Source organism: Macaca mulatta, chromosome 20 (assembly GCF_049350105.2).
Source record: "Macaca mulatta isolate MMU2019108-1 chromosome 20, T2T-MMU8v2.0, whole genome shotgun sequence".
Taxonomy (NCBI): domain Eukaryota; kingdom Metazoa; phylum Chordata; class Mammalia; order Primates; family Cercopithecidae; genus Macaca; species Macaca mulatta.
Window position 1 is genome coordinate 18,914,634 of NC_133425.1, and position 15,617 is coordinate 18,930,250.

Below are 15,617 nucleotides of genomic sequence, written 5' to 3' on the forward strand. Positions count from 1 at the left end.
TGGCGGGCGCCTGTAGTCCCAGCTACTCGGGAGGCTGAGGCAGGAGAATGGTGTGAACCCGGGAGGCGGAGCTTGCAGTGAGCTGAGATCCGGCCACTGCACTCCAGCCTGGGCAACAGAGCAAGACTCCGTCTCAAAAAAAAAAAAAAAAAAACATAACAACACCTCATCTCTACCAAATTTTTTTTTAACTAGTTGGGCGTGGTGGCACACACCAGTAGTCCCAACTACTTGAGAGGCTGAGGTGGGAGGATCATTTAAGCCTGGGAGGTCAAGGCTGCAGTGAGCCAAGATCGTGCCACTGCACTCCAGCCTGGGCAACAGAGACCACGTCTCCAAAAAAAAATATGGGAGCGGAAAGGGAAGCATTCTTGGCCGTGCACAGTGGCTCATGTCTATAATCCCAACACTTTGGGAGGTTGAGTTGGGAAGAGTGCTTGAGGCCAAAAGTTTAAGACCAGCCTGAGAAACACTGAGACCCCATCTCAACAAAAATAAAAAATTAGCAGGCTATGGAGGGAGGATCACCTGAGTCCAGGAGACAGAGGTTGCACTGAGTCATGATGGCGCCAACCAACTTTAAAAAGAAAAAAAGCTGGGTATGGTGACACTCACTTGTAGGGCTGAGTGAGGTGGGAGGTTCACTTGGGCCCAAGAGTTCAAGATTACAATAAGCTATGATTGCACCACTACACTCCAGCCTGGGTGACAGAGTGAGGTTCCAGCTCCAAAAAAAAAAAAACAAACAAACAAAAACAAAAACAAAAAAAAACCACCATTCTACCATTCTCAAAGGCCTAAAAGATCCTCATAAATCAATATACACCTATCCTATAAATTATGTCCCTTTTATTTTATGTCTGAGTTAATGGCTTTTTGTTTCAACTCTGTAGTCTTCAAACAACCACCTTTTAGACATTAAAAATGAAGCAAAGATATTAAACCATTTTGAAACCATATTGGTTTAAAATACCAATAAGCTGGTTTCATTTATCTTTAAGTTCTGACATTTCTGCTCAAATGCACAACTTACTAAAAATTTTATGTATCTATATAATCAATATCCTATTTTATCTAGCAACGCGTTCAGTAAAAGTATATGCTCCTAAAAGCAAGTTTTATCCTAACAATAAAATTTTCGTCAGTTAGATTAAATCTTTTATGACTGCATCACACATGCTTCTCTCTCCTTATTCAAAGCAGAGTACAATGCCTGGGGTTCATTTCTCATGTCTTTCCCACTGAACCCTCACTGGATGTGCTACAAACAGTGCAGCTAATGTTTGAGGCTGCTGAAGTGTGGCAATCTAGCTACCTCATTTTTAATTTACGTTCTTTGATATCAGGCTATCAAAGAATATAAAGGTATACAAGTTTTCATGTGAGTTCCATCTTCTGCTCAGAGAAGATTACTTTCTGAGGCTTTTCCTATAGTGTGCTATTCGTAGTATGTCGAAAAACTAAAAGGAAACCCAATAATTTAAAGTAAAATTATAATAAATACTATTTAGAAACAAAAGAATAAGATTTAAAAATTCAGAATGGCCTTTTGTCATGGGAGGGTAGGGGAGTTGGATGAAAGGAGGATGAGATATAACAGGATTCCCTACTTTTCTGGCTATTTAAGAAAGCAGTCAGACAATATATAATATACATACATACATACATACATGCTAAACAAATGAAATATTAATAACAGTTCACTAGGTAAAGAGAAACATTTACAATGTAAAACAATTTTATTTTTGAATGACACTTGAAACACCCAAAACCACTTACATCTGTTACATATGCCTCAGTAATTGGAGGACCCCGAATTGGGCTGAAGCGTTCCCCAATGCTCCTCACCACAGTACTAAACACCCGGAGAAGTGCGGCCAGCTTTGGTAATGACACTGATGGAGGAGGAACATCTTCATCCACTGATTCCCCAGAGGCCACATGGCTAAGGTCCTACATGTGAATTCACAGCATTCTTGGTAAGTAGTGCATTGTTTTTAAAAAAAAAAAAAAAAAAACTCTAAAATACTTAAATCAATTCATTTTGGAATAGATTTTTAGGCTTTTATGAAGAGGAACTGTGGCCTATGAGAATATTCATGACTCTAAATACAAAAATGGGTTTTACCTAATTATTTCAAAAAGCCAACATTAAACCCAATAGACAACAAATTAAGGAAATAACTTCTTATACCAACTCAGAAAGCTGTTGGGGAAAAATAAATTCTAGTACATATGCTCTAGTTATATGACGGTATAAATGAAGACAGAAGCTTTTGCCATTCCTGAATTAGTTTTTGGCTAAAAATCTCGTTCTAGGTATTCTTTGAGCTGGGTATACTCAGCTCAACAGTAAGTCCTCCAAACCAAGAGCATGCCCATGAAGAGCAAAGGGAGGTTGTAAGACCCAGCCTACAGATGTATAACTGAGGAATTACGATATATGAAAAGGACAAGATTCGCAAAAACTGGGATACCAGAACCAATGTACATATCTACTTAAAATTAAGCACCAAAATAACAGAAGAGAATGAGATCTTAAGGATAACAAGGGGAAGCATCTCTACAAACTAGAACGTGTGGCTTCTGAAAGGTAGATCAGCTTTAAACGTGGGCTGTAAAAAAAGACGTTCTAGGTGTGGGGGCAAAGAAAAAAAAAGTGGAAGCAAAACATTTCCTTGCTTTTCTAGGAAAGAGTAAACATATCAGTACAACTAAAGGCACTGAATTCCTGTTGACGATAAGCAGCAAAGATGAAAAAAACAAGATGAGGCTAAAATCTGTATGGGAGCCTTGACTGGTTGATCTGAATAGGAAAGAAACACAAAGAGATCCAAATAAGAGATGGCACAGAGTTAAGCCAAGACAGTGGGGTCAGAAAAGCCAAGTACCAGTAACACAGGTTTCAGCAGCACTCTTAAAGTTCCTATGCTATATTCGTACAGCCACAAAAGCTGGCTGAAGCCAAGGCTTGTCCTCCAAAGTACAATTCAAGATCTCCTGTATGTATGTAACAGGAGAGTCTTTAGGGGCTTTTGGTGTTTTGTATTTTTTTATAACACAGCATCAATTTGCTTTAAGACTCTGAAGACTAGGAACAAAAAATAAAAATAAATAACATAATATGTCTTTAGAAAAATACCAGATACGAAGAGTACGTAAAGCTTTGTGAAACACGAAGCTTGCAATGTTTCTTTTAGTCTTTCCAGTAATTCTCCTGGTAACTTAAACACATCTGAAAAAAATGTTTAAAACATTGACTGGGCACGGTGGCTCACACCTATAATCCCAGCACTTTGGGAGGCTGACGCGGGTGGATCATCTCAGGTCAGGAATTTGAGACCAGCTTGGCCAACGTGGTGAAACTCCGTCCCTACTAAAAATACAAAAATTAGCTGGGCGTGGTGGTGGGTGCCTGTAATCCCAGCTACTCAGGAGGCTGAGGCAGGAGAATTGCTTGAACCCAGAAAGTGGAGGTTGCAGTGAGCCAAGATCATGCCATTGCACTCCAGCCTGGGTGACAGAGTGACACTCCGTTTCAAAAAAAAAAATTTTTTTTTTAAATATTGCAATGGGCTTGTAATTTCTGCTTAAATGTCAGGAGGTCTGAGCTATTTTAAAATAAATCTAGCACAATTTAAGATTTTTATTTTTTCTGAACCAAAATTTTAAGAAACACCTTTCTATATACTCACCTCAGCATATGCTTCCATGTCTTCTAGAAACTGACCAAGAAGAGTGGTAGAAAATGCAAGATCAGCTACCCAAAAAGGCTCCAAACTCTGCAACCACCCTTGGAATCATGTAAGAAATTGTGAAAGGGTAGGGGGGAAAAAACACCAAAAAATCCAAATTAAAAAAATATAAGATCCTTGTTCTAAGAGGTACCTGGTTTTCAAGCAGTGTACCCTAAAACATGTCCTATATCATAAAATTAAGATTGTTAAACATGCTGATCACAATTAATCAATACTTCTTTAATACCTCTTTAATTTCTGCAGAAATGACATGTAAATGTTATTTCCTTACTTTTTCAGTAAATTTCATATCTATATTGTCACCACACACGACTTAAGACTAAAATGCCACAATCTGCCATTGGCCTGGCTAATCCCAGGGCCACATCTAACCACCAAAAGTGTATACTCATCTCTTCAGTGAAAATGAAACAGACCACTACCAACTGAACATTCTATTTTCAAAAGTTTATCACACCAAGTAAGTTATGAGAAACTATGACACATGAAATAAGCTGAAATGTGCAAATGAGCCATGCTAGTCATTCATTTAACTCCAAAAAAAGGGAAACAAAACCATTTCTCATTTATGACAATTCTCCAAATTAATCCTGTATTTCCTTTTTTAAAAAAATAACCAGAAAAATAAAAAGTTACAAATAACTTGGATCTTCCATTGTCCACTTCAGGGTATTGCCACTACCAAATATTCTTACCATATATTTTCCTACCAGTACAAACTACAAATAACTTGGGTAAGTCTTGTCTGTAGTTACTCTACCCACCTACTAGTAATTTCCTCTGAAAAGATATATTCAGCTAACAAGTAATGTTCATCCACAATAAAACATTTCTCTGACTTAGTTTTCTTGCATTATTGAAGAAATGGTATTGATAGATGGTCACTGGGGGACCACTGCTCCTCCCCAACAGTATTTAAATAACTGGTATAGGCTGCAAGACTTACCAGAGACCTGCTGCGTGAGCGAAGGTTTCTGAGTATGATCTATATGCCATCCAACTAATATATCAACTGTATCCTTGATGGAAACAAAGAGAGAGGGGGCCGATCATTTTAAGGTATTACTGCCATTCACCTGTGGACCATTTCACAGTAAAAGATTCTAAAAGGAGCATCTATGTTCTACCTGACATTCTAGAAATTTAGAAAGGGGAGAGGGGCAGGAAAATAAGAAAACTACGTTTCTGACAACAATGAAATAGTTCATTTTCTTCAAATATTTTAAGGTATGAATGTCAGAAAGAAAAATGCGGCATTCAACCCTGGAACCTGAAATATCACTGATTATATCCAAAGGAGCAGAGGCATTGTTTTCCATCTGATTCCTCAGTTCCTCACACACACAACCATCCCCCTCACCCCATGATCTGAAAAGTGGAATGGGGAACTCACCCTAAAATTAGTGCTGAAAATATGAGGGTAACATCGAGCCACCAAAAGAATGCACTTAACACATTTGCAAAGCAATTCTGGTGTATCCACATTTTCAAGAATAGACTGCAGGCTGGTCATTACAAGCTTAAAAATAAAAGTTACAAACCGTGAACATTCAACAAAATAGGGAGAAAACAAGCAAATTAGGTTCATTATTTAGTAAGTGACTACATAAAAAACTGAGTATGAGACCAAGAAAAATAGATTCTGTAGTTTTAGTTTAAAAAAAAAATTGACTTGGCCGGGCAAGGTGGCTCACGCCTGTAATCCCAGCACTTGGGAGGCCAAGGCGGGCGGATCACGAGGTCAGGAGATCGAGACCATCCTGGCTAACACAGTGAAACCTCGTCTCTACTAAAAATACAAAAACAAAAAAAAAAACTAGCCGGGAGTGGTGGCGGGTGCCTGTAGTCCCAGTTACTCGGGAGGCTGAGGTAGGACAATGGCGTGAACCAGGGAGACAGAGCTTGCAGTGAGCCGAGATCATGCCACTGCACTCGTCTGGACGACAAGGTGAGGCTCCGTTTCAAAAAAAAAAAAGTTGATTTGTAATCCCAGCTACTCAGGAGGCTGAGGCACAAGAATCACTTGAACCCAGGAGGCAGAGGTTGCCGTGAGCTGAGATTGCACCACTGCACTCCAGCCTGGACAACAGAGCGAGACTCCATCTCAAATAAAATAAAATAAAATAAAATAAAATAAAATAAATTGAAAATATTTCACTCCACTAAGATGTTAGGCTAAAAACAAATACTGTTTTCTCTTCTTCAATGTTTGTTAATATTAGTCCTTTGACATCAGTTAACATTAGTCCTTAACAACACCAGTTTACAATATCCCTAAATGCTCTCTTTAAGACTCTACTTGTGATTAAATTTCAAATACAAAAAGTAAAATGGATTTGGGAAACTCTTCTATAGAGTACAACAATTACTTTCCAATCCAAAATATAAGGCAAATTTTATATAATTTATGCTTTAGTATATTAGTACTTGCTTCATATTAGAATTAAAGAAGATCAGTATGGCACCACACATTAATAACATGCAGGCTCATGTTACCATTATACATAAATCTTTTAAATAAATATATGGCAAAAATAAAATAATAAATAACTATATGGCATTCCATTGAAAGAATATTTATTTTGTGGCTGTTAAAAAACATTTTTCCCTAAAGAAGGAAAAGCTCTGCTTTACATAGCAATCTTATAAAAGAAATGCTAGAATCGGAAAATCATCATTTTAGGCTGGGTGCAGTGGCTCACACCTGTAACCCCAGCACTTTGGGAGGACGAGGCAGGTGGATCACTTGAGGTCAGGAGTTCAAGACCTGCCTGGCCAGCATGATGAAATCCGTCTTTACTAAAAATATAAAAATTAGCAGAGCACAGTGGCACATGCCTGTAATCCCAGCTACTCAGTAAGCTGAAGCAGGAGAACTGCTTGAACCTGGGAGGCAGAGGTTGCAGTGAGCTGAGATCGTGCCACTGCACTCCAGCTTGGACAACAGAGCAAGACTACATCTCAAAAAAAAAAAAAAAAGAAAGAAAAAGAAAACCATTATTTAGCAATAGCCAATGTTATAATCTATACAGGCACAGACTATCAATGCTAAAAACCATTTAAAAGACATCTTAGGGGTAATTACAGAAATTTGAATATAGAACACATATGTAATAAAATTCATTTTCTTAGGTATAATACTCCTGTTATACAGAAGAAAAACCTTATTCTTAGGAGATGCATACTAAAACATTATGAGGTGAATTGTCATCATATGTATCGTTTTCAGATGGCTCAACAAAAGTGTGTGAGAAAATAAAACTTGCAAAATATTAATAAGTGGTAAATCTAGGTGGAGTATGTATTACGAAATTATTATTGTATTTACGGGTATTTATTTTACTGATGCATCTACCTTTCTATGAATGTAAGAATTTTCACAAGAGTCAGGGAAATGTTCATAATCTAAAAACTGTATGCATGCAGAATAAGCCCAATCTGGTGGCGTTCTGTTTAGTTACAGGTAATTTTCTGAATCTTCCCTCAAATTTCTCTCAAACCTCTATAATCAAGGGGAAAAATGTTTTGCCTATAATGGAGGGCAGTAGCTTGACCATACCTCACTGTAGCCTCAAGCTCCCAGGCTCAATTGATCCTCCTGCTTCAGCCTCCAAATAGCTGGGACTACAGGTGCATGCCACCATGCCTGACTTATTTTTTTTCCTTTTTTTTTTTTTTGGTAAAGACAGGGTTTCACCATGTTGCCCAGGCTGGTCCCAAACTCCTGGACTGAAGCAATTCATCATCCTCAGCCTCCCACAGTGCCGGGGTTACAGGAGTGAGCCAATATGCCCAGTTAAAAACACATTTTTTATTTAAAAAAAAAAAAAAATCCTTATATTTTTTAAACTACATACCCAAAATAAAGCATATCAAAAACTGTTTAAAAAAAAAAAAAAACCCTAATATCAGATATTCCAAACACATCAATACCATAATTTCTAAAAACATTAGCTCAACAAAAATTTAATTACTTAAAATCTTACTCAAAACTAAATCAACAATGATCTTTTAGGCCAGGTACGGTGGCTCATGACAGTAATCCCAGCACTTTGGGAGGCCAAGGCAGGAGGATCACTTGAGGTCAGGAGTTCAAGACCAGCATGGCCAACACAATGAAACCCCATCTCTACTAAAAATACAAAAATTAGCCAGGCTAGTGGCGCGCTCCTGTAATACCAGCTACTCGGGAGGCTGAGGCAGGAGAATCGCTTGAACCTGGGAGGCAGAGGTTGCACTCAGCCAAGATCATGCCACTGCCCTCCAGCCTGGACAATAGAGCAAGATTCTGTATCAAAAAAAAGGGGGGGGGGGATGATTTTTTTAATATATTCAGATACACAAACGTGAAATAAAGCTAAGTAGAGCTAGTATTCATTTACATAATTATCTTATACCATTTGGAGTAAGAATGTGGGGCACGTTAGCAAACCAAAAGGCTCAGAAAGAAGTTGTGATATTTAGTTCTTGTCTCCCTCAACAAATGTGAAACACTCTTCTATCCAGCATTCCTAGTGCAGTTCTTGTTTTCAAATTTGCAAATCATTCTGGTCCTAAGCAATCTCAAAAAAACATTTCTAAAAACCAAAGAGGAAAAAACCTTTTTTTTTTTCTTTTTTCTGAGACAGAGTCTGGCTCTGTCAGCCAGACTGGAGTGCAATGGTGTGACCTCGGCTCATGGCAACCTCTGACTCCCTGGTTTAAGCCATTCTCCTGCCTCAGTCTCCCAAGTAGCTGGGACTACAGGCGTGCACTATCATGCCGGGCTAATTTTTGTATTTTTAGTAGAAACGGGGTTTCACCATGTTGGCCAGGATGGTTTCCACCTCTTGACCTCATGATCCGCCCGCCTAGGCCTCCCAAAGTGCTGGGATTACAGGTGTGAGCCACCGCACTCGGCCAAGGAAAAAATCTTAAAACTAACTTATTTCAAATCTAACTTCAACATGTATCCTTCACTCAAACTGAGAAAGAGGAATTTTTAAAAAATATTTCCTATCAGTAGATAATTCCTATTCCATGTTTCCCTTCTTCAAGCTCCCCTCCAAGGACATGTGTTAAGGGACAAATTTTTCCCAAGTACATCATGCATTTTTCCCCCTTCATTCTTACCTGCATTACAGATGAAAAGGCTTTCTTTTCTCCTACAGTCTCTAGTGCTTTGTAGGTGGCACATAAGTAGAGGAGTTTAACTTCATCTTTTGCAGATGAGCTAAATTTGCTAAAAATCCACTTGAAGATCTTCTCGGCCTCATAGCTCAGAGAAGCACAAAGAAGGCCAAGACAGCAAGCTCCCTCCTGTCTCAACTCCTGAAGCAATTTGCTACTGTTTATTTTAATACAAACAAAAAACACACACAAAAGGCTTAAGTTTTCTATGATGACACGAGTAACACATCTTACAAAAGAATGTCTTAAATGGTTTTTTAAATTTCTATTCAAATTACACAAAAGGTTGAAATTTTCTCCACTCTAAATACTATATTCTGTCTAGCCTGCATTGCCCCACAGTATCTGTCTGACATTACTTCCTTTTTACAAAATCAGTTATTTACAACAGTGAGGGAAGGCCCAGAAATGCTAAATTCCATCTCAAACTGTATTAAATAACTCTCAGAAAAGGGCAGCAACAAATAATTGGATAAAACACACTATATATAACTACATTCTATATAATATTCAATATGTAATGACTATAAAATAAAAAACGGTAATAGTTAAATACAGAAACTTAAAAGGATAACAGTAATGATTTACGTATAACTTTAAAAAGTAACTCTATAAAACCATCAAAAGGCACTAAGGTTTATGACGGGCTGAGGTAAACTTTGGGTACTTGCCACCACTGCAATTCTTTGGGAATCACTGTAACAAAAAATGACCACACACCTCCAGAGACTCCAACAGCCAGAGAACATATGGTTTGAATCCACTCTTACCCGAAGAAGGAAGTTCCTTTTTACCTCTATTCTCTAAGCAGTTTCAAATTCTCTAGTTTACAAAAACTAATTGTATTCATTCATGCTTGCATCAAGAATTTATGCTACTCCATAAGTCAAGACTCAGTTATTCAGTGAGACTAGCAAATTTAAAAAATTACATATTCCTGCTGGGCATGATGGCTCATGCCTGTAATCCCAACACTTTGGGAGCCTACAGTGGGTGGATCACCTCAGGTCAGGAGTTTGAGACCAGCCTGGCCAACATGGTGAAACCCTGTCTCTACTAAAAAAACAAAAATTAGCTGGCAATGGTGGTGCACGCCTGTAGTCCCAGCTACTAGGGAGGCTGAGGCAGGAGAATCGCTTGAACCTGGGAAGCGGAGGTTGCAGAGAGCCAAGATTGCACCACTGCACTCCAGCCTGGGCAACAAGGTGAGACTCTAACTCAAAAAATAAATAAATAAATAAATAAATAATTTCTTTTCAAGTGGATTTCATTTGTATTCAATGGTAATTAACACATAATTAATGCAGACAAGTATGACAAGAGGACCCACTGAAATGTCAATAGGTGTTCACAAACAAAGCCAATGGGTTTATTTTCTTGTGTATTTTAAATAATTTCTTTTTTTTTTTTTTTTTTTTTTTTGAGATGGAGTCTTGCTGTGTAGCCCAGGCTGGAGTGCAGTGGCCGGATCTCAGCTCACTGCAAGCTCCGCCTCCCGGGTTTTTACGCCATTCTCCTGCCTCAGCCTCCCAAGTAGCTGGGACTACAGGCGCCCACCACCTCGCCCGGCTAGTTTTTTGTATTTTTTAGTAGAGACGGGGTTTCACCGTGTTAGCCAGGATGGTCTCGAACTCCTGACGTCGTGATCCGCCCGTCTCGGCCTCCCAAAGTGCTGGGATTACAGGCTTGAGCCACCGCGCCCGGCCTTTTAAATAATTTCTAAAAACATATTTTAAAGTCATTTAAACTGAACCATTATTAGTTACTTACCTTTCATTAAGCACATCATGTACAGCAGCCAAGATATTATCCAATTGTTTTACTAGTACCTTTAAAAGAAAACACATTTATAAAAACTTCAAATTCCTATACTTTTAAGAACAGCATTGTGTACTTTTTTACTTGTCTTCCACTCCAAATTATAATTCAACAGTACTTTAGTTTCTTTATTATTCCCAGTCTCCAAGGAGCATGTATCAGGCATGTCATGTTTCCTTTCACACTATGAAAGAAATTCCTCCACTGGAAACACAGAGCTGTGATCATCAACCAAAAAATAAACTCAAAAAGCTTGTTTTATTTACTCTGAAATGCATTTGAAAAATTGACTGATGGATGGAGGGACAGATGGAGAGATACGCAACAAGGCAGTATTTAGGGTAAAATGTTAACAACAAAAATTAGATAATGGGTTTAACAGATTCAATGTCAAATTCTTTCAACTTGCTATATATTTGAAACTTCTCATAATAAAATTTGGAAGGAGGAGAAACCTGCTTTGAGCCAAATGTCATCTGCCTCACTAGACCACTTTCATTAATTTTCTCCTGCTCAAGTTATTTTTCTTTTTTTCAGATGGAGTTTCACTCTTGTTGCCCAGGCTGGAGCGCAATGGCGTGATCTCAGCTCACTGCAACCTCCGTCTCCTGAGTTCAAGCGATTCACCTGCCTCAGCCTCCCAAGTAACTGGAATTATAGACATGTGCCACCATGCCCAGCTAATTTTGTATGTTCAGTAGAGACAGGGTTTCACTATGTTGGGCAGGCTGGTGTCGAACTCCTGACCTCAGGTGATCCGCTTGCCTTGGCCTCTGAAAATGCTGGGATTACAGGCATGAGCCATGACACCTGGCCCATATCAAGTTCTTAATTGGAGTAAAGAAAATGAAGAAAAAATTGTAACCCTTCCTATACTTTGTTACGTTTCTATTGCTGTTTTAAGAGACAAGAACTCCCTCTGTCGCCCAGGTTGACATGCAGAGGTGTGATCTTATCTCACTGCAACCCTGAATTCCTGAGCTCAAGTGATTCTTTCACCTCAGCCAGGTGTAGTGGCACATGCCTGAAAGTCCCTACTCAGGAGACCACAGTGGGAGGATAGCTTGAATCCAGGAGTCTGAGACTGCAGTGAGTTACGATTGTGCCACTGCACTCCAGCCTGGGCAACAGAGCAAGATCTTGTCTTTACGAAGAAAAATAAATTACATATTAGAGAGCATTAAGTTCTAGATCATCATAATACAGGCTTTCCCCATTCTTTTTTTTTTTTTTTTTAAATGAGACGGAGTCTTGCTCTATCACCCAGGCTGGAGTGCAGTGGTGTGATCTCGGCTCTCAATGCAAGCTCTGCCTGCAGGGTTCACGTCATTCTCCTGCCTCAGCCTCCCGAGTAGCTGGGACTACAGGCGTCCGCCACCACGCCCAGCTAATTTTTTGTTTTTTTTTTTTTTTTAGTAGAGACGGGGTTTCACCGTGTCAGCCAGGATGGTCTCGATCTCCTGACCTCGTGATCTGCCCGCCTCGGCCTCCCAAAGGGCTGGGATTACAGGCACAAGCCACAGCGCTCATGGCCAGGCTTTCCCCATTCTTAAACTACTCAAGGTAGCATTACCTACTTTATTATGGAAACACAAAAATCCTCATATTTCCAAACATACTATACTTACCAGCTTATTTTCTGGTTGCTGAATAAATTCTTTCAACTGCTTTACAGTAGCCAGTCTTCGGTCTCTGTCGTCTTCCCGGGTGATCCTCCGAAGAAGATTCGACAGTCGAGACTCATCAGAATAAGACATCGATCTCTCTGTGAATATATAAACATTCTGTTGTCTACTGAGTATAAATAAGCAAAGGAATTTTTAAATTTAAAAATTTTTAAATTTAAAAATTATTTTAAAATTAAAAATTATTTTAATAGTAATTATTATGGTGGCTCACGCCTGTAATCCCAGCACTTTGGAAGGCGGGTACATCACCTGAGTCCAGGAGTTTGAGACCAGCCTGAGCAACATGGTGAAACCCTGTCTCCACAGACACACAAAAAATTACACAAACTAGCCAGGCAAGGTGGTGTGCACCTGTAGTCCCAGCTATTCGGAAGGCTGAGGCAGGAGAATCACATGAGCCCATGAGGTGGAGGTTGCAGTAAGCAGAGATTTGCACTCCAGCCTGGGTGACAGAGAAAGACCCTCTCTCAAAAATAAAATTACATCAAAAGTCACAGTCCCCTGGTCAATAAAAGCTCAGGGAATATAGTTCCTATCACTCTTTTGTTCATCTCTATATTCCAAACCCCGGCAGAGTGCCTGGCACATAACAGATCCTCAAAAAAATATTTGCTGAAGGAAATGAGAAATGAATAACCTTAGGCCAACGGAACACCTCATTCCAGAGGACTGGTTGACAGAGAAAAAAGAAAGGCCTTAGTAACAACTTTCTTTGGGTCCATTCCAAACTGTTTTCAACACGCAGGTAAAGAGCCAGGGTAGAGGTAAATTAAACAACTTCCAAGGGGTATGGATAAAGTCTCAATCGAGTAAAACCAGGATATAGGCTTCTTCTTATCATCTAGGTATCCCACTGGAGGAAAGCCTCTTATTCGCATTATCATCATTTCCCTAGGATGAAGTTTTGGGGAGCCATAATCACATATTTAGTTCAACAAATGTCTAATTGTTATCTACCACATGCAAGGTACGCCTCCACTAGAAAGGTAGCAAACCACAACTTTTCCCCCCTTATTTTTTAATCACAAGAACAAGCAAACAATAGTGAATACTATTAGTATATTAAAGATGCCTTTAAAAACTAGATTTTTGCTGAGCAAGGTGGCTCTTGCCTGTAATTACCTAGCACTTTGGGAGGCCAAGGTGGGCAGATCACTTGAGCCCAGGAGTTCGAGACCAGCCTGGGCAACATGGTAAAACCCCATCTCTACGAAAAACACAAAAATTAGCTGGGCATAGTGGCACATATCTGTAATCCCAGATACTCGGGAGGCTGAGGTGGGAGGATCACTTTAGCCTGGGAAGCAAAGGTTGCAGTGAAATCACACTAGTGCATTCCAGCCTGGGTGACAGAGCGAGACTCTGTCTCAAAAAAACAAAACAAAGAACTAAATTTTTGCAATATGTTTTCAACTGTGCTATTTATCATAATTAGCCAATACATATGTAAACAACAAATCACAAAGGGTCTGACAGTTTCATTTCTAAGGTATAAGAAAAAATTGATAATAAAAGAAACTACAAGGCTGGGCATGGTGGCTCACACCTGTAATCCCAGCACTTTGGGAGGCCAAGGAGGGCAGATCACGAGGTCAGCAGTTTGAGACCAGCCTGGCCAACATGATGGAACCTCGTCTCTACTAAAGATACAAAAAATTAGCCGGGCATGGTGACGCACTCCTGTAATCCTAGCTACTCGGGAGGCTGAGGCAGGAGAATCACTTTAACCCGGGAGGTGGAAGTTGCAGTGAGCTGAGATTGTGCCACTGCACTCCAGCCTGGGTGACAGGGCGAGACTCCGTCTCATAAATAAATAAATGACTACAAGGGGAACAACACACACTGGAGCCTTTTGGAGGGTGAGGGGTGGGAGGAGGGAGAGGATCAAGAGAAACAACCAATGGGTACCAGACTTAATATCTGGGTGGTAAAATAATCTATACCACAAACCCTCATGACACAAGTTTACCTATGTAACAAACCTGCACTTGCATCCTGAACTTAAAAGTTAAAAAAAAGAAAGAAACTACAATGTCTGAGAGAAGAATGGGATTTTTACAAATCCCTAGCCCAGAGTATTTCAACATGACAGATACCAAAAATGTCATCAACTTACCAGCAGGGAAATGAGGCTCTACTTACAATTCTGTCACTAGCAAACTATATGACCCTGAGCCTTTAAAGAAGAGGAATTGTATTGAATTAGCTTTAGAGTCGCTGTTTAGCTCCTATAATATCATAAGTCTAAGGCTTCAAACACTTTATTCTAATAAACAGCATAGCCTTTGAATTCATTCCACTTGTGAAAACTTACAGAAAGAAATCAGTTTTTTAAAAGTTATATACCAACAATAAAAGCTACAGGCACAAAGGTTTTCACCAAGATACACGTAGCACACACATAGTATTTAAAAAAAAAAAAAAAAAAAGGTCAAAAACTAAATGTCTGAAAAGTAATTACATCTAACAAAGCCCATAAATCAGAAATGTGAATTTCATACTCAGCTTTACTGGTAAATTTCTCTTTAAGGAAAAAAATGATCATTACCTCTAATCCTCTGAACTTTCAAGGCACTCACCTATACAGTGAGGCTACGTCATAAGGCAGAAATGGTATCAGTGTATTTAACTTTAGAAAAGTGCCCACTCTAGGCAGGGCTGGTGGCTCAAGCCTGTAATCCCAGCACTTTGGGAGACTGAGGTGGGCAGATCACTTGAGGTCAGGAGTTCAAGACCAGCCTGGCCAACACAGTGAAACCCTGTCTCCACTAAAAATGCAAAAATTAGCTGGGTGTGGTGGCAGGCACCTATAATCCCAGCTACTTGGGAGGCTGAGGCACGAGAATCACTTGAACCTGGGAGGCAGAGGTTGCAGTGAGCAGATTGCACCACTGCACTCCAGCCTGGGCAACAGAGCAAGACTCTGTCTCGAAAAAAAAAATACACTGAAAACAACAACAACAAAAAAAACCAGAGAAGTACCCACTCTGGGGGACAATGGAAGGGAGAACATCAGGAAGAATAGCTTAATGGATGCCAGGCTTAATACCTAGGTGATGGGATGATCTGTGCAGCAAACCACCATGGCACACATTTACCTATGTAACAAACCTGTACATCCTGCACATGTACCCTGAACTTAAAAGAGAGAAAAAAAAAAGACAGAGAAGTATCCACTCTATAT

The 15,617-nt window shown here is 39.5% G+C and overlaps 1 protein-coding gene across 4 annotated transcripts in view; it reads right to left on the reverse strand.

Moving 5' to 3' along the window:
* SMG1 (SMG1 nonsense mediated mRNA decay associated PI3K related kinase) overlaps positions 1–15,617 on the reverse strand; it is a 111,566-nt gene that overhangs the window by 69,067 nt on the left and 26,882 nt on the right. For all 4 annotated transcript variants that reach the window (XM_077986349.1, XM_015125715.3, XM_077986350.1 and 1 more), the window contains 7 exons: positions 12,374–12,510; positions 10,698–10,756; positions 8,871–9,084; positions 5,152–5,277; positions 4,705–4,777; positions 3,696–3,793; positions 1,780–1,953 (listed from right to left, as the gene is read on the reverse strand). In XM_077986349.1, coding sequence (XP_077842475.1) covers positions 1,780–1,953; positions 3,696–3,793; positions 4,705–4,777; positions 5,152–5,277; positions 8,871–9,084; positions 10,698–10,756; positions 12,374–12,510 — 881 coding nt within the window. The remainder of the gene's footprint in view (positions 1–1,779; positions 1,954–3,695; positions 3,794–4,704; positions 4,778–5,151; positions 5,278–8,870; positions 9,085–10,697; positions 10,757–12,373; positions 12,511–15,617) is intronic.